Source organism: Acanthochromis polyacanthus, chromosome 11 (genome assembly GCF_021347895.1).
Source record: "Acanthochromis polyacanthus isolate Apoly-LR-REF ecotype Palm Island chromosome 11, KAUST_Apoly_ChrSc, whole genome shotgun sequence".
NCBI lineage: Eukaryota > Metazoa > Chordata > Actinopteri > Pomacentridae > Acanthochromis > Acanthochromis polyacanthus.
The window spans coordinates 28,018,094-28,043,238 of NC_067123.1; the positions used below are offsets into that span (position 1 = coordinate 28,018,094).

Genomic DNA, 25,145 nt, shown 5'->3' on the forward strand with positions numbered 1-25,145 from the left:
GGAGAGGCATAAATAGGCATGCGTAGCGAGAGAGTTCCCTCCCACATGCTTACGTCTTTGGTCACTTTCATTCAGACAGAACAAAACTCACACCCTTTCCTTGCCTTTTGTCACACAAACAATCCGAGTGCGAGTGAGCAAATAAAATAAAACAACCCGTATACTGTATGTGTTGCTTCTTATATAAATTGCTTACGGCTTAGATGAATCAACTTTTCTGACACATATATTATATTATAGATGGTTGCAAACTCCTGAAAATGGAAACACATGTACAGAGTTCAGCAGTTACTGTTTTCTGAAGCACCAAGCTAAAATCCTCATATGTGAAAACCTTCATCAATTGTTCATGGTAAGGTGAACAAATTAAAATAAATCAAAATGCCAGAGGACAGTGTGTGTTTACAAAGCCAGAGTACATTATTTATTCACATAAATACACCAAAAGAAGTGCAAGTAATGATTGTTTTGATTGTTTTGTTGTTATTGGAAGAAATAACTTCTTATTTGTGTCTCATCTTCATTTATAACAAAGCCATTTTCGACCAGAGACATCCATCCATCCATCCATTCTCTATACACTGCTTTATCCTCACTAGGGTAGCGGGGGGTGCCGGAGCCTATCCCAGCTGACTCGGGGGAAGGCAGGGGACACCCTGGACAGGTTCGACCAGAAACAGTACAAAGATAATCTGGTAGGTTGCTCCCGGTTACAATGAGATAAGTTAAAAATCTAGGGGCGCAGGATATTGGCCTTTGTCAACAATGCATCCTTAAGCTTCTACATATATGCTAGTTTCGCTCCTTGTAAGCTTAATCTAATGCACTAAGCAAAGCAACTCTCAGCTGTTCATTTATTCAAATGACTCAAGTTGTAGGAACTCATATTTTTGAATTTTAAAGTAGTGTAAAAAAAAATTAGGCATTTTAAATTCAATTAACCAGAAAAACAACTTATATATTTACAACCAGAAATTAGAAAAAAGTTGACTCCAAGGACATTATTCTGTAGCACTTTACAGTGGAGTTTAATTTTCAAAGTTAATTCACAAGGACCTCGAGATGCTAAATTAGAATTTGTGGATATGAAACTTTGCTTAAAAAGAATAAGCAGGTAATTTCTGTATATTCTTTGATTTTCTGCTACAACCTTTATTGAAACAAAGCAAAACATTCTTTAGGCACAGGTGAAATTTAATTTTAATCATAAGAAATCTACTTTAACCCTTTCAAAGTTTTTTTTAATAACGTCAAAAGAGACTTAATAACTGATGGTTTAACTTTACAACATTTTATACAATTTGCTCGGTGCCTTCTCTATGAGGTTTACAGTAGAGTTTTCTGATAATACTAGTCACAGGTGAGGTTCAGTTGAGCAGGTTTTGGGGGGAATTATCTTGTCAGTAAAAACTCTTTGGTGACGTCAGACGCACGCTGCGCGCTCTCGGCGTTGCTCCGAATTCAAATCGAGTTTTCGACACAAAGGCGATTTTCTTAGTTTTCTTAATTAAAAACACACATTGACGCTATATTTTGTAGCAAACAATATTGTTTTTCTTGAATAAATTGTGAACCTTAAACCGAGGTAATAAAACTTCGTCAGCGACTGGATAACCACCGGAAGAAGTTCAGGTATGGAGAACTGTTTCCGGGGCACCGAACCAGGTAAGCTAATTTGAATAATCTGGAAATGTTTGTCAGTAGTTTGTTGTTTTTATTTACTACTTTAAATGCTGATACGAAATAAACAGAGGAATTGTACAGGACGTTCGATGAGGGAAATTAGTTTAGTGACATTTGTCGTGTTGTCACCGTTTTTTATAAACAACATTTAAACCAACAGTCGCTGAGCCAAAGTGGTTAGAAAATCAGTTTAAAAGCTTAAATATGGAGGTTTACACCCCACAATGTTAATAATCATGCAAATTGTCCAAGCCAATTTAAATGCATTGGTTAAAACCCTACCTAATTCATAATTCTGCAAAGTTTGCCAGACTAATTTAAATATTAGGGTTAAAACCCTGCAACATGATGCATTATCCAAATGAACCAGACTCACCTAAATATTACGTTTAATTCCCTACATTGCAATTAAATTAGCAAATTCACTTGATTTAATTAAGTATTAAGGTTAAAACCTTTCAATTTTGTATAAAATGCTAATTTACTTGACAAACTTTTAAGTTGAGGAATCGTGATCCTACAATGTTATTACCAACAGTATTATACATGGAAAACCCATCAAATGTAAAGATTTGTAGGAGCAGATTTTCAATATATTCCATATGAGCAGCATGTTGGTAACAGTGGAGAGGAAGAACTCACTTAAAACAGTAGGAGACCTCCAACAGAATTAGGCTTTAGGGAAGGTGGCCATTTGCATTGACCAGTTGGGGTGAAGGGGACAAAGATAGCAGAGAGAGGCAGTAAATAAGAGTTTTTAAACAGTGGGCAGATTGTTGGGTCCAGTTTAGACCTGTGCAGCTTCAGAGACAGAAATAACTGCAAAGAGGTACATGGAGAGAGGATATGGAAGTAAAATACTGCTTGGAATGAATCTTGTTCATTTTTCTTCATGGTGATGGCAGTTTACTTGTGTGGATTCTATCAACTAGAAATTGCAATTAGTCCCTTTAGACTAGTATCCTAATTTTGGTCAAGATGGAAAAATTAGGTTCGCTTCTTTATTGGCATTTTGCATCTGGTCTCAGGATGTCCACACTTCTTTAGATTTTTCAGCAACAGCTCAACCGTTGTTTTGTTTGAGCAGAACACAATTTGAGAAGTCTCATGGCAAAATCATATTTTATGTTAATATTTAGATATATAGAGAGATATATTTAGAGACTTTGAGTTGCGATTACTTTAGAGAAATCAAATGACTGAATTAAATCTAACTTCAACTATTGATAGCAAATGTTAACTTAATTTGGATAAACAGTTGCGTGCTACCATTTGAAGGAATTCAATTTAAGTTGGTCCAACAATTTTCTTTTCTCAGTGTGGGAGAGCAAGTTGATATCATACAGGAACAGGAACTTACTAGAGTTAAAAAAAAAGAGGTAGAGCTTTAAAAGTGAAAGATAAAAGAGAAAACAGAGTAAAATCAGGCTTCAGATTGTTGAAAATAAAGCTACTAAGCTACAGACCAGATATAATTTCATCAAATTTAAGATGCACTATACCAAAGAGCAGTAGAACAAGTAGAAAAGACAAAAAATAAGCTTTTTAGTTTAGTTTTTTAGTGTATGTTTTTAAACAGTTTTCTCATATCCTGTTTGTCTGTTTGTCTATCAGGAGTAGTCTCTGTACACATGTATATGTGACAAAATAACCATCAGACTGTGAATATGACAGTGGATCCTAGCTATAATGCTTAATGTAACCTTTCTATTTTATAATATGAATTAAAATTTAAGTCCGTAGCATCATATTGTGCTTAAAATGGAATCATCCACTCTGGATTTTCTTAATCTTTATTTTTTTCTCTTTATATTGTGGTAAGTGAGTTTATGTTTCTATCATATCAGATTGGGAGCTAAGGCAGATTCAGCAAATTGTCCCCATTTTAACAATACTAAGCATGTATGGTAGCATCTTCTATCTGACACAATATACAGCTAAGTGCATCAGGTATTATGATTTATATCCACACACCTGTTCCACTTAAATCTTTTGAAAAATGTGATTTATCCATTTAAGTTTGTGTTTTAATCAGACCATGTTGCCCTTATTTTTTTTAACAACACTGGTTTTAAGTTGAGATAAATAATAATAATAATAATAGCTTCATATAGCACCATTAAGAACAGTATTAAGTGCTTTGAAAGTCAAGCAAGATACAGGAAACTGATAATAAATTAAATGAATAATAAGCTCGATTAGCACTCATATCAAACAAATGAACTAGGCAGTTTAAAAATTAAAGAATAAGATTGATGGTTACAGTTATTAATTTAGAGAAAACTAGAGAATTTAAGAATTATAGAAACAACATCCGCTGTTGGTTCCTTACTAAAACATTGTTTATTTATGTGTTTGTGCTGGTTTGCCATTTGAGTTTGCAATGCAGCCCCTCGGTTTGTCCACTGTGCGGCGCTGTCCACCAATGAATGTTCACACTGAGGGACTGAGCATTGATTTGCTCGGCTGTAGGCTTTAAGAATGGGCAGCATAAAATGAATCTTTAATTACCCTGTTAGGCCTAAATAGCGTGGATATATTGTATTAATCGATAACATGTGGGTTGTTTTTAACGTTTGACCTGATGATCTGTTAGATGTGAGCAACAATTCTTTCAGAATCCGCCTATAAAATGATAACAAATGAGCTCCATGCTCCACCTAAGCGCTGTTTTGTACATGATTTCTTTTCTATGCGAGGTAATTGAAACATTTGATTCCACGATTTCGTTTGTGCCTAAAGAAATAGAACAACGCTTAGTCTGCTTTGATAAAATGCATAAATACAGAACAGGCTAATAAAGACAACCCTGTTAATCGGTCAGTGCTGCAACAAGGGACCTTTCTGGTAACGAGGGGTTTTGTCCTTCTAATTTATCCCGCTGAAAACGGCGATTTGCGACACTTTAATTGCTCCTATTGATTGATAGTATAAAAACACAACAATGCAGCCTCATAGCCCGGGTAGTTTCCCCCCTTATAAGAAAGCTGGCGGAGTGAACTGGGTGTAGCTGTGTCTGTGTGCGCCTTGGCCAATGGAACCAGATCCTCCCTGCAGTGCGTAAGAGCGCGATTTAGGATTTAACCAAGTCTTTGCTGCGGGGCTGGCTGCAGTCTTCAGCAGAGCCCGACGGCCTGAGAGCCCTGCAACTATGCCAGTGTAGTTTTCATACCACTTTTGGAATCAGACCGTCTCGTTTTTTTTATTATTACTATTGTTATTTGCTAATTAAATAAAACAAAACCAACGTGTTCCTTCGCGAAGTATGACTGGAGTTTTCGACCGAAGGATCCCGAGTGTGAAACCCGCAGACTTCCAGAGCTCCTTTCAACTCTCCACCATGCACCATCCGTCTCAGGAATCTCCTACTTTACCCGAATCCTCCGCCACGGATTCTGGCTACTACAGTCCCGCCGGTGGAGTCACTCACGGTTACTGCTCGCCCAGCTCCAGCTCGTATGGGAAGCCTCTGAATGCCTACCAGTACCAGTACCCGGGTGTAAACGGATCCGCTGGAAATTACTCGACAAAATCCTACACTGATTACAGCTCGTACACGACCCCCGCCTACCACCAGTACGCCGGGACTTACAGCAGAGTGCAAGCCCAGCCGAGTCCACAAGGTAAGGGCCTCAATGTCTTTAAAAAAAAAAAAAAAATTTAATTAAAGTAGATGTTTGCTGGTCATCAAATTACCAACTAATTTCTACACGATCTGATCATTTTCCTGCATTTTTTTCTGATTGTTCTGTGCGTGAAAAGCCCATAAATGTGGCATCCGAAACCAAAGCTAAGATATAAACGCAATTGCTGCTTTGTTCAAAGTCATTTTTGATATTATTCGAAAGCATGTTGTTTCGTTTTTGGTTGGAATTTATTGAATTTGCTTTGTAAAACTGGATTTTAAATTTTTTTAAAGGGATATAAGTTAGACGATAAACGTTTTTTTTTGAGACAATACAAATCGGCACTTATTCTTGTTTCGATTATTTCTAACAGAGAAAGAGCTAAGCGAGCCTGAGGTGAGGATGGTGAATGGCAAGCCGAAGAAAGTGAGAAAACCCCGGACAATCTACTCCAGCTTCCAACTGGCCGCCCTGCAGAGGAGGTTTCAGAACACACAGTACCTGGCGCTGCCGGAGAGAGCCGAGCTGGCCGCCTCGCTGGGACTCACGCAAACACAGGTGTGATTTCAGATGGGAAAAAAAAAAATCATCCTACGTTCATTTTCTCTTTAAAGCGCTGGAAATGTTTTGTTGTGTCGTTTTAAATATTTTAAATCCATTTAAAATGAAATAATGTCTGTTTTGGTGAGCTTTGTTTTGTGCGTATTTACGCAACGTGCGTCTATTGTTTGGAAGGTTAAATGTGAAATATTAACAGGTTTGTTTTGTTTTGTTGGGGGTTTTTTTAGGTCAAAATTTGGTTCCAGAACCGAAGATCAAAAATGAAGAAGATCATGAAGAACGGCGAGCTTCCCCCGGAGCACAGCCCCAGCTCCAGCGACCCCATGGCCTGCAACTCCCCACAGTCTCCGGCCGTCTGGGACACACAGGGTCCCTCGAGGCCGCACAGCCTACAGCCACAAAGCATCAACACGACGGCGTCTAACTTTTTGGAAAACGCGGGGTCTTGGTACACCTCCGCCGGCAGCTCCATGACTTCCCACCTTCAGAACCCGAACTCGATACAGCACTCGTTGGCTCTTGGAGCGGGGACGTTATATTGAAAAACTCCTTGTTGTTCATTTCAGTTTTTATTTTTCCTCCTTCTATGGGACTCGTGTTCAAATTTCAGAGGAATATGCAATGTATTTGATGACAGTCATAGAAGAAACGTGTAAAATGTGTAAATGTGTGCATGTAATTTATTGCATTTTTGAAGACTATTAAACGTTTAAATGGACAATGGAACTTTGCAACCTCCCGCCTCACTGCAGTCTCTTGATATTTTAATTTGCACCGAAAAGAAAGGAACCGCAGACATAAATAATGTTCATGAGCCTCAGGTGACGTTTTCACACAAGGTTGTAAATCACAGCAGCGAGAGATGAATCATCTTAATCATTTTCACTCGCTTCTACAGCCGCGATTTAGGCTTTATCTGTCTATATATATTTTCTATTTTTATTATACAGACTGTGTCGTTTATGTCTGCAGATTTTTCCGCAGACAAACTTAATAACTGTCTGGAAAATATCTGATCCTATGTGAAAAATTTGCCCCTTTTCTTAATCAAATCAGTTCATCGTGCATTTGCGAAGGATGGGGAAAAAAAGTAAGAATTAAAGGATAAATTTCTCACTGAGAAGACACTAAGCTGGGGTTTTTTTTATTGCAAATATTTTAAAGAAAATATGTGTACTATGTACCACAGTTACCCTCAATCTACCATAATAAGTACAGTTAATTTAATTGAAAAAAAAAATCACCATTTGATTTATTTTATAATAGTGCTGCACCGATTTCTGCAGAAAACCAACATAATGCTTTAATAATATTTTATGAAGGCTAATATTATGTTTGTGCATGTCACGGTGGCTTATCAGCTTGATAGCATTATTATTACAGCCAGATTTATAGGTGGTATTATTGGTGTTGTATTATTATATAGAATATTTGCAAATTAGCTGGGATTTTTATAATATTTACACTTTATATTTCCAAGGAAAACACATTATTATTATTATTATTGTTGTTGTTATTATTATTATTATTATTATTATTATTATTATTATTATTATTATACTACCTCTGATCACAGCCAGCATGATCATCTTTTTTTTTTTTTTAAATTATTATTCGTATTGTTTTTTTAGTGGAGAACCTGATTGAGCCTTTCAGCTGCTTTCCAGCTCGGGCTGTAAAGGAAAAATGCCTGCTTCTTGCAGCAGACAGTCTGCAGCCGCTCTCGCTTTGTGTCCCCTACAATTAGCCGCTTTGAATGGCAGAGAGGAGGCGAGGGGGGCGGCACAGAGATCTGAGACAATCCGCATTCCAGTGGGGGTAGACCGGCTCCAGAGCTCTGCCACTCCCGGCTGCAGCCCACCTTCCGGGTAAAGAAAAAAATTAAGAAAAGAAAGAAAAGGGGGGAAAAAAATCCTACACATTCTCACCATGTTATTAGCAGGAAGTAATACCAGCGCAGCCTCTGCAAAACCGCTAAATAAACCGTGCCGCTGTGAGAAACATCAGAGAATTGATCTAATTGAATTTGCACGGCCATGTGCGCCAAGATGATATAAGTGAGATTTTACAATGTAGCACAGAAGCCTCCCTCCTCCTCTCCATCTCTCTCTCCTCTCTCTCTCTCTTTCTCTCTCGAACACACGCTAAACAAAACTGCATCCGACCCACACACTGACCCATGCATGTTACCATTTCCACCTGACACAGAGTCCTGATTGCAGCCTCCTGAATGCGCTTTTACGCACACTGCGAAGGAAAGAAAAAGGTGCCTTTTTTCAACTTAATTTCTGCTGCAGGCTAAACAATCACGACGCCAGCAGGTCAGTGTAGAAATTTAGATGTTCACGTTGCGCGTGCATGAGATCAGCATGGTGCGCGCACAGATGCACACACACACACACACATAGGCTTCTGTTTCTGTCATGCACACACAGCTTCTGTATGTCTCCCACCATCCATCTCTCTCTCTCTCTCTCTCTCTCTCTCTCTCTCTCTCTCTCTCTCTCCTTCAAACACACACACACACACACACACACACACACACACACACACACACACACACACACACACACACACACACTCGTGGTGCCATTATATCGAGAGCCCCCGTTTATTTCCAACCGAACATTTTCCACTCAGCTAGTTTCCCCCCGTTTTGCAAATCGAGTCTAAATAATGACAGTTAGCTTTACTGGACAGCTTCAACTGTAACACTCCACAATAATTATTCTCCAGGATTAGGGCCTCCATTATCATAATCTGGACATTGACAATTACCTATAATTTGCAAAGATGCGCTTGGTTCTTGATTGCAGAGGGCTTTTTTTTTTCCAAGCTCGCCATCACTAAACAGTGACAGTAATAACAGCTAATTTTGCAGGCAATATATAAGAGCTTACCGGGGTGTGCAAACACTTTCCCACCTGGATTTGCTTATTCAACCAGCAGCAGTAAAACCGTGCAGCGCTTTTTGGTTAGTCTAGGTTGTAGAGAAGAGGAGAAAAGGTAAGGATGGGTCTTAATATGTTTTCTGTTGCGTTCTGAGAGGAGATATGTGGACTCAGAATTAAAAGACAGGCTTGTGAGCTTAGAAAGGAGGGAAAATGCTTCTGTTTTTACCTCTGCAATCTGATTTCTTTCTTTCTTGTATTTGTTAGAGGCAGTGTTTGGGCTGTGGGTGTCTTTAGGAGGCAGTTAATGTGGTTGTGAGGTTGTGTGTCCATTTGTAGCTTTGATGTGAGAAGAAGTGTGGTGTTGGGCACATCCCATCCTGCATCCCCACCCCCATCTGCTGCACGTTACTCTATCTATCTATCTATCTATCTATCTATCTATCTATCTATCTATCTATCTATCTATCTATCTATCATATGGTTTCATTTTGCTCATCATCAAAGCCTTTCTCCATGTGCAGAAAACACGATGAAAACGCGTCAGTTCTTGGAGCTGAATGCGCACAACTGTGTATTTATGAGCTCTGTTGATGTTTACTCGAGTGCTGCTTCGGGCTCCCTGCAGCCCGAGCGCGGCCCAGGAGCAGATAGGCCCCAGCCTGGGGCCCCAGGTACGGGCTGAATGTGCGCCAGTGGGACATCCGCGACTTGACAGCTGCATGAAGCTTTTCAGCGTTGTAATTTCAGATAATATCCCGAGCGCTCACTCTTCTCGGCAATTTGTATATGAATAACCGAATAATTTTCCCTTTTGTTCCATCTGTGCTACCTCAAATCCAAATAAAGATGCCTTTTAGTATTAAAAGTGGTAGAAAATTACAGGTAATTATCTTTGACGGTAAAAACGCTGTAATCAGCGGGCTACATCAAAAATTACCCTAATTATGCCTGCATTTATGAGAATGGAGGGAAAAAAAGCCTCACTTGGATAAAAACCCACAAATTGTCCCAAATATCTCCTTCATATTGAACGCCACTGCAGCTGGCTGCTTTGTTCAACATCGATCCCGTGGAGCTTGGCATTTAACGGCCTGCATTAGGACGGAGAGAAGGGAGAAAACATTTTGTCAATACTTCTAATAATTGAGGGTGAAATGACAAGATAAGCTGGACCTGGAGCAAATGTCTTTCGAGGTGAATGTAGACAGCAGCGGTGGAGGGTAAGTTAATTTCCTCTGGTGTTGAGTGCATTTGATAAATCTATATACTGTGGCGTTCTTCATCTTCCACTGAGCGCTTGGGGTTTTTTTTTTCTTCTTTTTTTATGAAATATGTTTACTCGGATGAAATGGGCTTTTCACTGAGCACTGTGTCATTAACTTATGCTCCTATTGTCTGTTCTACGCTTGTATGCAGCAGGCTGACGGGAAATAGGCCTGTTAGAATGTGATGTTGGCCCAATATGAAGCATAAAAAGGCCTAGTTTGAAATGAATCTCTTTTTCTCTTTTCTTTTTGGAAATCATGCAACAGCAGGCGTCTGTTTTGAGTCACGGTTTACTCAATCTGACAAAACATAAAAAGTGTATGTACAACTAAAATCGCAGATTATATTTACAGACAGACAATTTGCTTGGTTTTGCATGTTGGAGAGAAACAACCCAAAAAAAAAATGAAAGAAAAATAAAAATTTAAAAAAGCAGTCAGGAGTCCACCATGGCGAAAGTGTTCTGGGCGCCGCAGCGCATGGAGAGTCAGTCAGTATTTGCCCCAAAGTGGCTGAAATGTCACTGATAATATTTGGTATATTGACGGTCAGGATGTTGACATGAATGAAAGCATAACAAATGCGAGTCCACTGAACAGCCATGTACGCTAAAAAAGAATGGTTAGGTCCCCTTGTTTTGTGTCATCACACCGAGGCTTGGCTGTGTTTTTTATCCTTCAGCAGAGGAGCAGCAGCATTTTTTCCCTCCTCCTCTTCCTCTCCAGCATCCAGTCTGTTGCGCTGACACAAATTGTAGGCTACGTTGGAAACTGCATGGCGGAGATCCGGAGGCCTCCAAGACAGCTCACTGACCTTTCTCGCCTCGTTCAGTCTATCTCTGCATTGAATCTTGATGTGGGGAGGAATACCAGTGAGAGTAGCCGGGCATGTAGCTGTTGGCCGGCATGTTTACTCCTTTGGAAGAGGCCGAGACATCCCAGATTGGAGGGATGGTCGGGGAGCGCGGGGATAGGGACATGGAGCCCGGGATGGGGTCGCTCTCGTGTGGGTTGCCGCCTTGTTTCAGCAGCTTCTTGAACTTTGACCTCTTATTCTGGAACCAAATCTTTACCTGGGGGAGAATTTGAAAGGTGTGCATGCAGTTAGTGCAGGGAATATGGATGGAAAAAATAATGTATGCAGCCAGGAATACAAAAAGAAGCACGAAAGATGAAGAGGGATGAAGTATTTTATTGCAATAAATACCATATTTAATATATATATATATATATATATATTTGGAGGCAATGCAGTTAAAACGTAAAGCAGCTTATATTGGTCCTCATACCTGCGTTTGTGTCAGTCCTAGAGAGGCAGCCAGCTCGGCGCGTTCCGGTAAAGCGAGGTACTGTGTTTGCTGGAAACGGTGGTTCAGTGCTTGAAGCTGCAAACTGGAATAAATTGTCCGAGGTTTGCGAATCTTCTTGCCTTTCCCATTAAAACGAATCTCCCCATTTTCAATGACTGTCGTTTTCTGCTGCTCTGCAACAAAAACAAGGCAATGTTGTTATTATTATTCGAAACCGCAGCCGGGCTTGTGTTCACTGTGCAGGAACAACGTGTCAAAAAAAAGAAAGAATGTGCGTAAGAGTGTGGATAAATTCAGAAGCGCACCGCGAGAAGGGGTCTTTAAAAAAAATGAAAATTGTAGCTGATAAACGCTGACATCTCTCATCGCCTTTAAGCGCCGTGGCAGCCACAATCCTCATACGCTGTCATATTTAGGATATTGCTGGTAATGACATGTCAATTAAATGCTAATTACAACATTCAAGGCGTGCGGGCTGCCTAATTTCCACGAGTAGTTGGTGAGGATTGCACGGTCGAGATGATCCCACCCCGGGCATTAAAACAGGTTTTGTGGGGAACTGAGGGGAGTGCTAAACCAGGACGGCAAAACAAGCAAAGGCTGCAGCTCGCTCGAATTATCCGGTGCCATTTACGCACGATTTTTCTCCGATGTAATCGCCCACCTACGCTTGAAAGATCATTCCCGAATTTGGAGTGGCACCGCGCCGTGACTCGGGCATGACACCGGCTTTGGCAGGAGAGAAAGGTTTGATCCCCACTGTGGGCCACCCGTGCTAAAAGAAGGTATGCGTTAATGGTACTGTCAGGCGCCGGGGATGGACGCGACGCGCTGCATTTTTTTTTCCCCACTTGGCTGGTGAAAAGGGGGTCTCTTACCTGCGCCGTCTAACCTTGTCTGTCCTCCCGTGTTGTTGTGATAGGATGGCAGGTACGGGCTGTGGTGCGGATGGCTCACGTAGGGGTAGGGTAACGACCTGTTGTAGGTGTTGGTCCCGGAGTACGGGGTGTTGTCGTGCTGGTGGTGAGCGTGTGAGCCGGAGTGGAGACAGTGCAGCGGGTAGTGGCCGCTGGCCATCGATGGGGAGCTCTGCTGTGAGTGCGACTGCTGTCCAAACTCCATGAAAGCAGACTTGGACGAGTCCTGAGCCTCCAGACCGTCAGCCATCGTAGTCATGGTCATCATCGAATTTTCTGCCTTGAGAGCACTCACCCCCCTCTCTCTCAAGACCAAATCGGTTTTCTCTCTCTCGCTGTGCTGTTGTCTCTCTCCCCTCTCCACCGCGAACAGATATTGTCCTATTAACACCCGAAATTTTCCAGAAGGCGTCTTTATTTCCCCCCTTGTCCTGTGATATTCTCACTCAAAGTGGCGGAAGGTAGGCATAAGTTAAGGGAGAGATTTTAAGGTGGATTCTGTTAAAATTGAGCCCTTGCTTCCAGACTTGATGCAGACACTACAAGTAAAATGGTTTGTCTCCAAAGGGCAGCGCCTCCCGATTGGTCATCCAACCCAACGTCATCAGTGCTCTGCGCTTCACGGAGACTTGAGCTGGAGTTAACCCACCTTACCAGCTCCCACCACAACTATGGGGGAAATAATATGTGGTGGGAAAGACGCCTAATTCCTACAGACAAGCTTCACACGTAAAACCGGCTCTTTCGGAATTGTCGAGTCGATTTTGTTTTTTACCCAAACTTCCAAATTACGCACGACGCGCAACATAGTGTGTACTTTGATTTAATCTGATGAGCTATGTGGCTCTTTTTTCCCCCAGGCGTCAAGTCTTCTTTTCCTAGGGAACTAATTACACATATAGGAAAGCATCACACAAACATCCTGTTTAACAGTATAAAGCTCCAAACCGATTTTCAACCGAAAATCCACTAAATCTATTAGATCTGAATTGCAAAAAATAAAAATCTCACCTCTAATTTGATCAAATTTATCATTATTTATACATATATTGGAATAATTCCAATCATATTAAATTATTATTTATGATTTTCTATATTTTGTGGCACCATGCATTTTTATTCTGAAGGAGTGATGCGTTTAATGTCAGTGAAACTCCTGAAACAGGTGGAATAGTTATGGAAATAAGCAAAAAAAAAAATTTCCCACAACTTTTACAATTTCATTTACAATTTCACATTTTTAAACAAACAATAGCAGATTAAATTGCACTTTTTTGCAGTGCAGCATTAGCTTTATTTGCCTAATGAGCAGTCCCCGCTTCAGACCCCCCTCTGCTCTGAAAGTAACATATATTATAACTGTTCGTTTTTCCCGGGCTACTGACCATATGATTAAGGATCCCCAGACAATTCAAAATACAGTACATGTGACACATCAAATAACAATATGCCTGAGGTACAATAGGTTATTTTGCAGATAGAAGGGTGGATACCCAGATAAACTGACAGTGTCTTTTATCCCTGCTGTAATATGAGGCCCGATAGGGTCCTCAATATATGTAAATTATACAGTTTGTCTCTGAGGGCTGCGATGTTCCATCCGCAAATAAGAACAAAAATGCCATTTCTGCATGTACTAATGCAATAGGTATTCAAATCATGTTTTTGCACCACTTTAAGAATATTTCTCTTATTTTCCCGCAATGTAGCATTTACTGATTTCACAGAAGAAGGAAAAAAAAAGCGACGAAAAATAATTATGGTTGCAATCAAGTTACTACGACAACCTATTTGATTAGCGGCCACACTTTACTCAAATTGCTGCTATAAAATTTAGAACAATTCGCCTGTAATGATTATGGACTGGATTTATTTTGGGAGGGTGGAATAAAAGTGGATATAGCATAAATTATCCCCTAATTATACGCCAGTGTGGCCTCAATTATCCTCTTATCAAAAATGGTTGTCTAAATGCAGCGTTTAGTTTCAATTTTCTCCTTTTCTGTAACAAGAACTTGGTACCTTGCTATTATCGTCAGCTACGGTTGTTATTTACTTTGTGGGATTTAAAAAGTGCACAACCCAGCCGGATAATCATTTTTGCTGCAGCGGACCAAGAGAGGAGCCACAGGCAGGGATGGGAGCCGGAGGCATCCACACGGATTTGTCTTATTCTGTCTTAGACTCCTTTTAGATTAATTTAGTTTCTGTCGTCAGGAAGGCTGCAGGTAAGAGCTGCTTTTTGAATGCTCTCTCTGACATTCATCAGTGGGTTTGTTGCCTCTGATAATTCAGCATTTTACGTGCACGGTGGCCTTGCAGATCTCGCAGGAGCAGGCGCACCTTGGTCACCCCTCAGTGATCCAGCATAGTGGCCAATTCCCCTGCCCGTGTTCCACTTGGACACGCAGAAGAGAAACCAGATCCTATACCTTTTCTAATCGCCTTTGAGTGCTACTACAAAGACATACATGCTTCGCAGTGATGTTAGTTGCTTCCCTGTGGGCTTAAAAAAAAACAGCAGGCTGGATTATAGGAGACGTCTTCATGCCTCAGGTTGTGCAGCATCATGCGTGCGCCACCGCGGGATTATTAAGTCGCGGGGTAACAGCGCGCGTAATGTGTAAGTCTTGGTGTCCCACAGGCGTGTTGGGAGGCTTTTTTCCCCTGTGCGCACTGAGATTAAGTGAAGTGGTGAAAGGACGGATTTGTTTGAATAGAGAGAACATGACATACTCGACCTTGGCGCTTTTGAAATGTTTAAGATGTAAGCTCTTGCATGCGTGCTGACAACCGTGTCTGATTGCAAGCTACGTAAAGAAAACAGGGGCCCATGCGAGATGTTATCAGAGGAGAGGATATATCGACTTTAATTCTACTCCATTATTAGAAAATTACAGAAGCAAAATCCAATTTTCGTTTGAAATTTTTTAGAAAATGAGGCCCTTGACTCATGCTTCACCTGCTGTATCGTGCCCCTCTGTTGTAGTCTTTGTCCTATTAATCTTGGATTATAGGAGTTCGTACCCTTATTCTGGAGAGAAATTACTTTAACGTTTGAGCTCGTCAAAAATGTCAATCACAAAATGAACAGCGTTCAGCTGTAAATCTAGAAATCACTTTGTCCCTAAGTAGATGATTGACCTTCAGCACAATCAATGGCCGTGGTGGTTTAACACAAGTGGTCTTTATTTCCAGCTGTCTTATAAACGCTGATGAATGACTCTCTAAAATCACTCCAATATCCCACCGTTGGGGTTGTATCAGGCCCTGGGATTTCCCTCGCATCCATTGTCTGGGATGGGATACATGAAAACTGAGAATATTTTACACTGGCATGCGCTGACGTTGTGTTGTGGTTAACACAGGTGCTTGGAGAGCCATCTTAACCCTAAACTGGTAGTATCAGGACGCACATGGATGCAGTGATTTGCTGGGTACGTACATATAATGTGGTAGATTTATGCACACATCCTTAACCTTGTTTTTTTTTTTAAATGTATATAAAAAATCACTTATTCCGTGCGTCTCGTCTTTCTGGATGTGTGTCACTGGCTGTTTTAACACCGCGTGTCTTTTTTGTCTGTCTGGCCACACGTGTTAATCATATCTGAGCGTTAACACAGAGTTCCAGCAAGACACAGGTCATAATTGTAACGAGAGGCTGGGTGTTCGCGGTCGGTCCCACTAACAGCTATTGACTGGCTCGCATGGAAAGCCACCTCCTTGGCTTCTCAGAGACCCGGCGGTTGGAGGGGGGACGCTGAGGCATGTCACTGCACAGAGAGAGAGAGACCGGGGAGACACTTAAACAACATGTCTCCCTTCTCCACAGCGCAAAGCCACTGGCGCTTCACAGACAGCCAGGCGTCGACTGCTCCCCATCTCTGCCGTGTGAAGGGCGGGAAGTGGCGAAGGGAAGCGCAGATGCATACCACACACAGCTGTCAGTATAACGTGGTTCATTGTAACTGGATTCACTGGAGCAAACCCCATCTACACACACACACACACACACACACACACACACACACACACACACACACACACACACACACACACACACACACACACAGAGACACACAAAATGATGGCCGACCAGCCCTTAATGCTCCAGTAGAATTCATCCGTGTCCAAACGGCGGCGTTTTTACGCACGCAAATTGCGCACGGCGTCCTAGTGCAAACCCACTTATGCGAAGGCTTTGATGCGTTTTGTAAAAGCGTGCAACTACACCAAGAACAAAATAGTGTGGTTTTGTCATAAAGCAAACCATGCGCTCCCAGGCAAACCACTGTTTACAATAAGTTTTGCATCATAAATTAGGTTTGCATTATCTCTCGAGTAAATAGCAGAATTGGCATATGCATGGCCCCAGATGCAGGCGGGGGCCTTCAGATGGACCCAGCGTGTCGTGCTGGTATAGAGAAGACAAATGACCACAATAAGTAGGCTACAAGGCCTGCACAACCCAGTCTTCACAGCCTCTCGTGGACTAATGGATTTCATTTGGCGCTGCTGAAGCTGCACTGGTCCCTCTCAGGGCCCACGTCCTAATTAAGACTGCTTGTTTCTCTTGTCGCCTTCCTTCACTGCATGTTTAGGTCCACCTGAGTGATTGTATTGCTCGGTTTCCTGCAGCAGTCATGTAGTGTTTATTGTTTCTGAAACACTGAAGAGAAAGGAGGGCCAATAAACGAGAAATTTAGCCATTTGGTGAAGCGTGGAACTTGCATAAGTGAATATAGGAATGGTCTTATTATAACATACTTAAGTTAATAAGGCATTGTAGGTTAAAAAAATAACTAAGAATAAAGATTGATTGATGTTTAGGATATTTGTTGCAGTCTTGTGTATTTACAATAATGCAGTTTTATTAGTTTAGATTGTTGGTTACGCGCAGGACTACGGATATAACCAGATGTACGCCTCCATGATCCTGTGCACCAAGTCCATAACAAAGGAGCTATATACAAAAAGTTGATCTGAATTTTATGTTGGTGACAAATAAGATAGGGAGTACCGGGGGTGCGGTAGTCCCCCTTTTTTCCTCTCTCGACTTAATACGCGACATTATTAGGTCTGACAGCACAGTGGTCGGTCTTGAAGGAGAGGATTTGGTCGGTAGATGACAGACAGGAAGGCCAGCAATCATGTGCTCCTTTTTTTTATCAGAATGTACTGTTCGATGCCGTTTATCCCTGATGATAGAAAATTGCTCTGTTGCCAGGACGCTGCCGCCGAAATAGAGGGCAGGAGCAACATTTCCATTTTCCAGTTTGAAAGCCATTGAAATGAATTAGTAAAAAATGAAAAAAAGGGGGGGAAATGAGAAAGAATCCCCTGGTAAACAAAGGGGAGCAAACAAAGATACCATTTTCTTTTTGCCGAGAATCCACCCTCCTCATTTTTCCGTTTTTTTTTTCTTTCCTGCAGCAGAGTGAAGGTTTTACTTCAACAGTTGCAAATCACATGCTTGGCTTCTAATGTAGTCCAAGGCCCGGGCCTACTTCAAAGACAATCATTTATTTCTCAACCTCCTGGAATAATTAGAGCGCCTTTTCATCCGTCGTGACAGAAAGAGAGAGAGAAAAAAGAGACAGAAATTAGGAAAAAAATACTTGACAACGAGGAGAATTAAGCAAACTCGTGAAATGTTTAACCATTACGCACAAATGAACAGCAACCTGTCACAGTGGGGGGAAAGGCTGAATATTAAAGGTCTGAGGTCTTAAAATTAGCTTTAGCAGAATTTAGACTGCTTTAATTTGTAAGTGTGTTTTGTAAAAGGTTCAGCGTTTGCATGTGATTGCCATATCATTTTAAATATGTATGTAAAATATATTAGTCGTCCCATAAATCCAGTGGTTGCGCGACTTTTACGCATAATATTTGTTATTCAAAAGCTTTTTGTGCAATTTACTGCTTTTATTATTAATATTATTATTGTTATTATTATTATTATTGTCATTAGAGGGCTATTATTCTTTATTCTTATGTTGCTGCTGTTGTTGCTGCTGCCATTATCGCCACAATCATCATCATCATAATTATCGCATTAATCACATCCAGTTTATAGAACTCTTCAATTTGGCATTATACTGCGCACAATCTTTTTTAAAAAAGCCACATCTGAAGAATAAAAATATTCCAAAACCTACATGTTACATTAATCAAATTATTAATTTTTGTCAGGATGAGGAGTATCTTTTGGCCTCCTGCTAATTTTCAGTTCTGATTAACTGCCTTGGAGATTATTTATGAGTGACTCACACGAATCCTGTGGTGAGGCCAGCAGTACAGGAGGAGGGGAGGTTGCTGTCTGTCTGTATTTCTGGCTGTCTGTCTATGTCCGAGCAGGCAGGTGGTTCCAAAACCTCCACAGACTCGAAGCGCGCCACCAGTGCGCGCCACATGTGCTGTGGAGGCTGATAGATGGAGGGGAAAAATGCCCCCCGAAAACTGGATTGTGGTGAACCCTTAAGAAAAAGGATATCATGAAATTGTGTGAGGATGCAAAATGTCCCATCACAACACTTCATGTTGCAACAGTGCAACATAATAAGAAGCAATGGCACTATTTCCTAATGAGGCGTCTTAATCTTTTTTTTTTTTTTAACAGATGTGAGGATTAAAAATGGATGTTTTAACTAAAAATCTGAGAAAGTAATTAAACTCAGCAGGTCTGCTCTTTTCTCCATGCCACAGCATACATGTTTCCTATAATGTAAAAGGTAAATATCTCACCCTTGCATTATAATATGAGCCATATGTGTAGAAAAGAGGCCTATAGAATATAAATGTGTACACACTAAGAGGTAGGCCTGAGTAAACATGAGAGGGATAATCTTTATAGGACAACAATGAGTGTGAGGCCTAAAATTTAAAGCATAAGCAGGATAAAAAAACAAAACAAAAAAAACATTGTGGGCATTTAAAATGTTTCTATGAGACAGATTCATCTGCAGATAAATCCAGAAAAAACACTATAGGAGATGCTTTTAAATGTTATAAGATACTATAAAAAATATACTATTGTCTCGTGCATGAATAAAGCTTGCAGCAAATCATTCCTGTTGGTGGGAAAACGCATCTTCTCCATGCACACAACTCATAACAAGACATAGTGTGTGCTAAAACAGGAAAGTCCTGGCTCACATACGGAAGTGAATGGGGATGAAGTGCCGCACACAATGGCCAAAACTGACTGCATAATAAAAGAGCTTGAAATTTAAGAACGCGGTGTGAAGTGAAGTGGAAAGAAAGTGAAGAGAAAAGAAGTCACACCTGGTGAAAAACAGCGAGCTGGAGGAGCCTGTCTCATTCTCAGATGCTGCAGGTTCTCATGAGCTGTGGGCTGCAGGAGTTTGTCAGCTGATAGCTGTGCACCTTTGTCTGCTGCACCTTAAGACACTCCTACCTGAAACTGTGGGTCAGGTCTGGCTTGGTTTTGGTTTGCTCTTGTGAATGTTGTCAGTAACCGAGTGAATTAAGTGTAGTTTTTTTTTTTAACTAAAGAAAAATCCAAATTTTCAAAAGTCGTGAAATGTGTTCGAGGAAGAAAGAGGCAGCCCTCTTCAAACATGATGGACGTTTGATAAAGACTTAAATTATCTGTTGGGGAAAAAATGTCACTTTTAGGAAAGCATCGGAGTAAACAGGTTTTCTCTCTTGCACAATTTATTCCTGTCCTGTGAACTAATATTAAAGCAAAAAGATTAAGCCGTTGTGCTTTTTGCATACACTGATGTTTTGCATATGCTTTTATTTAACCTGTGGTTTTTAGCAGTTGACATATGTACTTAAAAACAGTCACACAACATTATTATTGCTATTATTACTGTCAAAGTCTTAGTATGTATTTTGTATAGCTGCTGTGGCTGTTATTGCCGTAATAATCATTATTATTGTGACAATTTTCTCATCTCCAGCTTGTTAAACGTGTATGTGATATTACACCACAAGTAATCTTTATTAATACAATACAGAAATACAATTTATTTTAAAAAAACAACACAAAAATTCAGATTTTTTTTTACAAATTTGCATACAGTCAGAATGATTTATCACTGAGCACAATAGAACCACATTTAAATTGCTTGAAATTATGTAGACGTATATGAGCAAAGTAATAGGAAAAATAATGCCGTTGATCCTTCTTTGAAATGTTCTGAATAAATGATCCAAGAGACAAATGTTGCATTGCTGAGAATGAAGAGGCATCTTTATGATTCTACGATGACCATGTAGACTTCACTCAGGCCTTAATAATTAGCTTGTTATCTTTCTCCCAGAATCATATAAACTGCTGTGAAGTACTTGTAAACACAACAGTCCGGGGTCCTCTGAGTTAACGAACCACAGCTCACAGATCAACTTAATGATTTGGCCACCAGATCATGTCTCCAGCAGCCTCATACTATCATAGTTATTAATTTGCTGCCTGTGAAACCTTCCGAACCTTTATTTTCATTCGCTGTGAACTGTCAGATTTGAGTGGAGACATTTTTTAGGACTTTGTCCATTTTGGTGAAGTGAAGGTAGCCAATTATTGTCATCATTGCCCTTGAAAATGCATTACGCCTCACCTGAGGGCTCACTCAATCAAAGAGACTGAAGGGGCGATTAACAGATGACTTCTGACCTTAATCCATCGCAAAATCACCCAAAAGGGCCAGACAGCAATCAGCATTTCTCATTCAGCTTTGTGCTGCAAACTTTCTTACTGTTGACATCTCACCTTGGGCATCATAATGGCCGTTCAGGCTTTGGGACCTTGAAGGCAGACTTTTAATCATTAGTGTTTGAAAATAGCTTTTTTTGCCACGTTTATTCTAAATTTGTTCAACCTTGACTATTTTTGAGTGAACCCAACGGGGCAGTTTTAGGTCGTGAATCTCTTTGGGCAATTTTTATCATGAAAAATGTATCACTTTTATGATTTAATTGATAACACTTTACCTTAGGCCCCCACATTCTGCATCTATTAGCAATATACAAATGTATAAAACACTGATCACGCACAATAATGTTGTTGTAAGCAGATGTAAGAACCTGTTTGAATGCTATTAATATACAGTAATGCACAGTGTTAGTCAACAATTATAGACGGTCTTGTTTTATTGTCATGCAAATCACATTTTTACACAGCAGCCTCCACATATGAGTGATCAAAGAAAAGAAGTTTTAGCAAAATATGTGCAAATTAAATGCATTTATAATCACTTAAATCTGATTACATTGTAGTGTGTTGCAGATTTATTGATTTATTAGATGCTTGTAGTGCTTCTAAATGCTAAATTAGTGTAGCTGAATAAAAAAGCAACACAGAAAGGTGGAGGTGTGATTGTTTACATGAAATTCATAATATTTAAAAGGAGCTCGACTGAAGACAATATCTTGAGGGTAAAAGCTGAAATGTGGTCAGTATATATAGAGTTTCATTTAAAATCACTGAAATGTTGCAAGTAGAAGAAAAAGAAAGAAATTGTCACATTTGCTGGAATACGACTGAAACGACATGTTAGGACATTGAAACATGAACACGGGTCAGGCATCATTTTCACTCATTTTTTTCTTCACCTGAGTAATTAAATTGGGCGTGTAAATAAAAACACTGTGTGATCTTTTCAATTTCACCAATCAGCAAAAGTATGATTGATTTTTATTTTTCAGAAGACGAATGCTTGTGAGTAACTTTTTCTCTCTTTGTTTCCCGTTTCCTCCTCTCCCTGGCTTTTCCATCACGCCCACCTTCCTGTCACGTCGTCCCCCCACCAACCAAGTCCGTGTCCAGCCACCGGTCTCCCATCTCGTCCCCTTCTCTCCTCTCCATCTCCCTCTTCATACCCACTCTACCCCTCTCTCCCTAACCCCACACCTCTCTCCCCCTCTCTTCCTCCCTTCTCCCCCCCCAATAGGTACGCCTCCATCCCCTCTTGGCAGCTCCATCTCCTCCTCGCCTCCCCCTGTCTCTCCACCCTCTCCCTGGTTGGTTTCCACAGCTGTGGTGAGTGAGGGGCAGATGACCGGAGAATTGGCCCCTGGGAGAGCGCTGAGCCATCCTGGTGCTATTAGGCTCGTGGCTAATAATAGGTGTTTCAGACCGGGGGAAGATCAATCAGGGGGAATCATGGGGAATGTTCAGAGCAGCGCTTTTTACACATCGGCCCAGATGGATGAAATTACACTTGTCAGTTTTTAGTTGCATTACTCCCAAATTGGTTGTCTACTCTTTTTTCTCTCTCTCTCTCCCTCTCCCTCCCTCTCTCTCTCTCTCTCTCTCTCTCTCTCTCGCTCTCCCTTCTCTCCTTTCTCTCTCTTTGCCCCCATTCATGTGTCAGTGGCCTGCTAAAAGGATTCGGCGGTGAAATCCGTGTCATTTTTGTCTTTTCCCTGTTATCCCTCAGCCTGCAACTCTTTTTCGCCCTGCATATATGCACTTAGAAGAAATCAGTTGAAGATGTCGTCTTATGGCTCGGACAATTTCCATGTTAAAGTGCCGATGACGTTCTGTGTGTGTTCTGCATGTGTGATAAAACAACGTGATTTAGTCATTTTCAAACATTCACTGCAGAATCAAATAAGCTGATCAATTTACAGAATATTAATGTGCTATATTCATAATATGGCAATTATTTCAATGATTTTTCAAGTCAAAATGCCAAACATTGACTGTTTTCTGCCTTTGGAAAGTGAGGATTATTTGTTTTTCTGTGTAATATCATTGTAACTTTAATGTACAGGAGTTTTGAACTGTTTTTGATGTCACTTTTATCTCAGAAAAATGAAGATGGACATATGTTTCGTTTCACTTTTGTCATCAGAAAGTATTCCATCCTATAGCTGTAACTAGTATGAAACAAAGGTTTGAAATTATAACGCTTTTCCAATATTAGGATTTACAGAGTTTAAACCAAATGTGTAAAATGCAGTAATTATATTGTAAGTGCAGAAAAATCCTGTATAATTACATATAATTAAATCTGCCAATAGCAAAGGAAGCATTCAGCCTGTACCTCACTGTTTGAAACTGAATAAAATTCACCACACAATGTTCATTCTCGTCTGTGTTTCTTTATGGATTTTCAAATCGCAGCCTATATGCTAAACCTGTTGCAGAATTTTTTTAAAGAACACAAAGCTTTTCAGTGTGGCCACGCTTAAGTAAAGATGCAAGAGGCATACAATGCGCTTGTTGCCCCATCCCAATACTATCCTCCTTTGGTGATTGATTGACTTTGTTTTACCAACAAAGTCGCTGAGAATATGATAGCAGAAGCACACGTGTGGTAACTGAATGACCTGAGAATTTCTGTGCAATTGCAGGGAGAGGACAAGATCAGTAAGGTGAAAGGAGGCTCATACCTGGCAGTGCATGTAAGTCATACAGCGTCTCCTCTAAACCTAAGCTCCTGATGTGTTACTTGATAACTAGCACAGCGTGCCAGTCACAAAGGTGACTACGGAGGCTGAGAGGGATGGTTTGGAAGCAGCCACACAACAGCTATTTGTGTCAGTGATTTCCACTTCTGACTAGGAGTTGACAGACTAAAATGTTTACAATGCTTTCCTTGCAGCTTGTCCTCACATTAGCTGCTTCCACCTGATGCGGCTACCAGCTAAGTCTCCGCTCAAAGGAGGGGGCATGGCATTGATATATTAAAGTGCTTGCTTGTGTTACCTCTTGTGTAAGACACCTGCCATCAAAACACAAGCTTTGGCAATTACAGCAGGAGATTGGCTGTGTGCTAAAGTAGCTGCTCTGAATAGCTCACTAGGGAGATGTTGTTGTCCCCTCCTTCCACCCACAAGTGGAAAATCAATACAGCCCCCAGATGTTGGGGTCTCCCGGTCCACGGGGCAGCCCCATGCTAGAGATGTTCCTCAGTGTCTGATTGCACAAGGGAGAAGACTGGAAATAGAAAGGCTTCTTTGACTGAAAGCACGGTGACCATGGGGGAGGGAACCAGGGCCTCAGCTAGAGAGTCTCCTTAGCAACAGGAAGAAAATTAACATTGACATCCTGACTTCCCGGCAAAACTCGTCTCAGGGCTTCTGCTGGATATTTCCATGGGGCGAGCAATAAAAAAAAGATGTTCAAAAGCTGATATAAAGACACACACTCCCTGCTTGTCTTCCATTTATATTGAAATGAGTTTTTCCCCCTCTGCTCGGCTTGTGTGTAGTGAATACAGAGAGTCCTAATGTATGTATTTTGCTCATTTTACTGTGTCTGGCGTTTCCGCGCCTCTCCTCTGTGACTCTGTGTTTGCCTCCTGCTGCGGTAAACACAGCATTGCTATGATAGCACATGCATTTCAGAAAGCTCAAAACACTGCCGAAGAGCCGAAACATTCTCTCTCCCTCTCCACCCCCACTCTCTCTCTCTCTCAATTTCTTCCCCCTCTCCCTCTGCCTCCGTCAGTCCTCTCCCTCACTTCCAGCCAAGGTATTCAGCTCCCATGATTGCAAACACGCATAATGACAGCATCTCCCGGGGGCCAGCGGAGGTACCCCACTGATGCTGAGAGACTCTATCCTGTCGTCACATTGCAGGAAATTTGTCGGCAGTGCACCGCTGGAGCCTGGTGAGCTTTGGCAAGGCACCGCCAGAAGCTGGGCCTGGCTGTTTTTTTGTTAATAAAAATGAAGTGCAAATTGTGCCGGGCCTCGCATGCATTGGAACAGCTCACTGCTTCCTCCCATTACGGGGCCAGGGCGAGCGCCATGGAAGCATAAGCGTGAATACATTATGAAGTAATGAGGAAACATCCAGGAGAGGGTCACGGGGGGCGTCAAGCGGCTCCAGGGGCCTTGCGAAGAGCTTTCAGTGCCGCTCCGTGATGGATTAGTCATTCGCGTTTGAAGAGCGAGCGCGAGGTGGAGT

At 41.1% G+C, this 25,145-nt stretch overlaps 2 protein-coding genes and 1 long non-coding RNA gene across 3 annotated transcripts; 2 read left to right on the forward strand and 1 right to left on the reverse strand.

Annotated features, from left to right (window-relative positions):
* The first annotated feature begins 4,691 nt into the window (after nucleotides 1-4,691).
* Nucleotides 4,692-6,604, forward strand: dlx5a (distal-less homeobox 5a). The gene is made up of 3 exons (XM_022200588.2): nucleotides 4,692-5,306; nucleotides 5,683-5,867; nucleotides 6,098-6,604. The coding sequence occupies exons 1-3, from the start codon at nucleotides 4,949-4,951 to the stop codon at nucleotides 6,410-6,412; spliced, it is 858 nt and encodes a 285-aa protein (XP_022056280.1). The 5' UTR covers nucleotides 4,692-4,948; the 3' UTR covers nucleotides 6,413-6,604.
* A 2,280-nt stretch (nucleotides 6,605-8,884) lies between these two features.
* On the forward strand, nucleotides 8,885-23,316 carry LOC110955554 (uncharacterized). Its single transcript, XR_002595996.2, has 2 exons — nucleotides 8,885-9,984; nucleotides 22,042-23,316. It is a non-coding gene; the product is annotated as an uncharacterized LOC110955554 (long non-coding RNA).
* On the reverse strand, nucleotides 10,303-12,903 carry dlx6a (distal-less homeobox 6a). The gene is made up of 3 exons (XM_022200594.2): nucleotides 12,218-12,903; nucleotides 11,319-11,512; nucleotides 10,303-11,102 (listed from the first exon to the last, which is right to left on the reverse strand). The coding sequence occupies exons 1-3, from the start codon at nucleotides 12,522-12,524 to the stop codon at nucleotides 10,863-10,865; spliced, it is 741 nt and encodes a 246-aa protein (XP_022056286.1). The 5' UTR covers nucleotides 12,525-12,903; the 3' UTR covers nucleotides 10,303-10,862.
* Nucleotides 23,317-25,145: the final 1,829 nt, after the last annotated feature.

Bases quoted from the DNA above. Each gene is read 5' to 3' on its own strand.
- dlx5a (XM_022200588.2), top strand. From the start codon at position 4,949: ATGACTGGAGTTTTCGACCGAAGGATCCCGAGTGTGAAACCCGCAGAC. The intron at 5,307-5,682 runs GTAAGGGCCTCA...TATTTCTAACAG, and splicing joins AGCCCAGCCGAGTCCACAAG to AGAAAGAGCTAAGCGAGCCT. The intron at 5,868-6,097 runs GTGTGATTTCAG...GGGTTTTTTTAG, and splicing joins TGGGACTCACGCAAACACAG to GTCAAAATTTGGTTCCAGAA.
- dlx6a (XM_022200594.2), bottom strand. From the start codon at position 12,524: ATGATGACCATGACTACGATGGCTGACGGTCTGGAGGCTCAGGACTCG. The intron at 11,513-12,217 runs GTAAGAGACCCC...TTTTTGTTGCAG, and splicing joins GACAAGGTTAGACGGCGCAG to AGCAGCAGAAAACGACAGTC. The intron at 11,103-11,318 runs GTATGAGGACCA...ATTCTCCCCCAG, and splicing joins TAGGACTGACACAAACGCAG to GTAAAGATTTGGTTCCAGAA.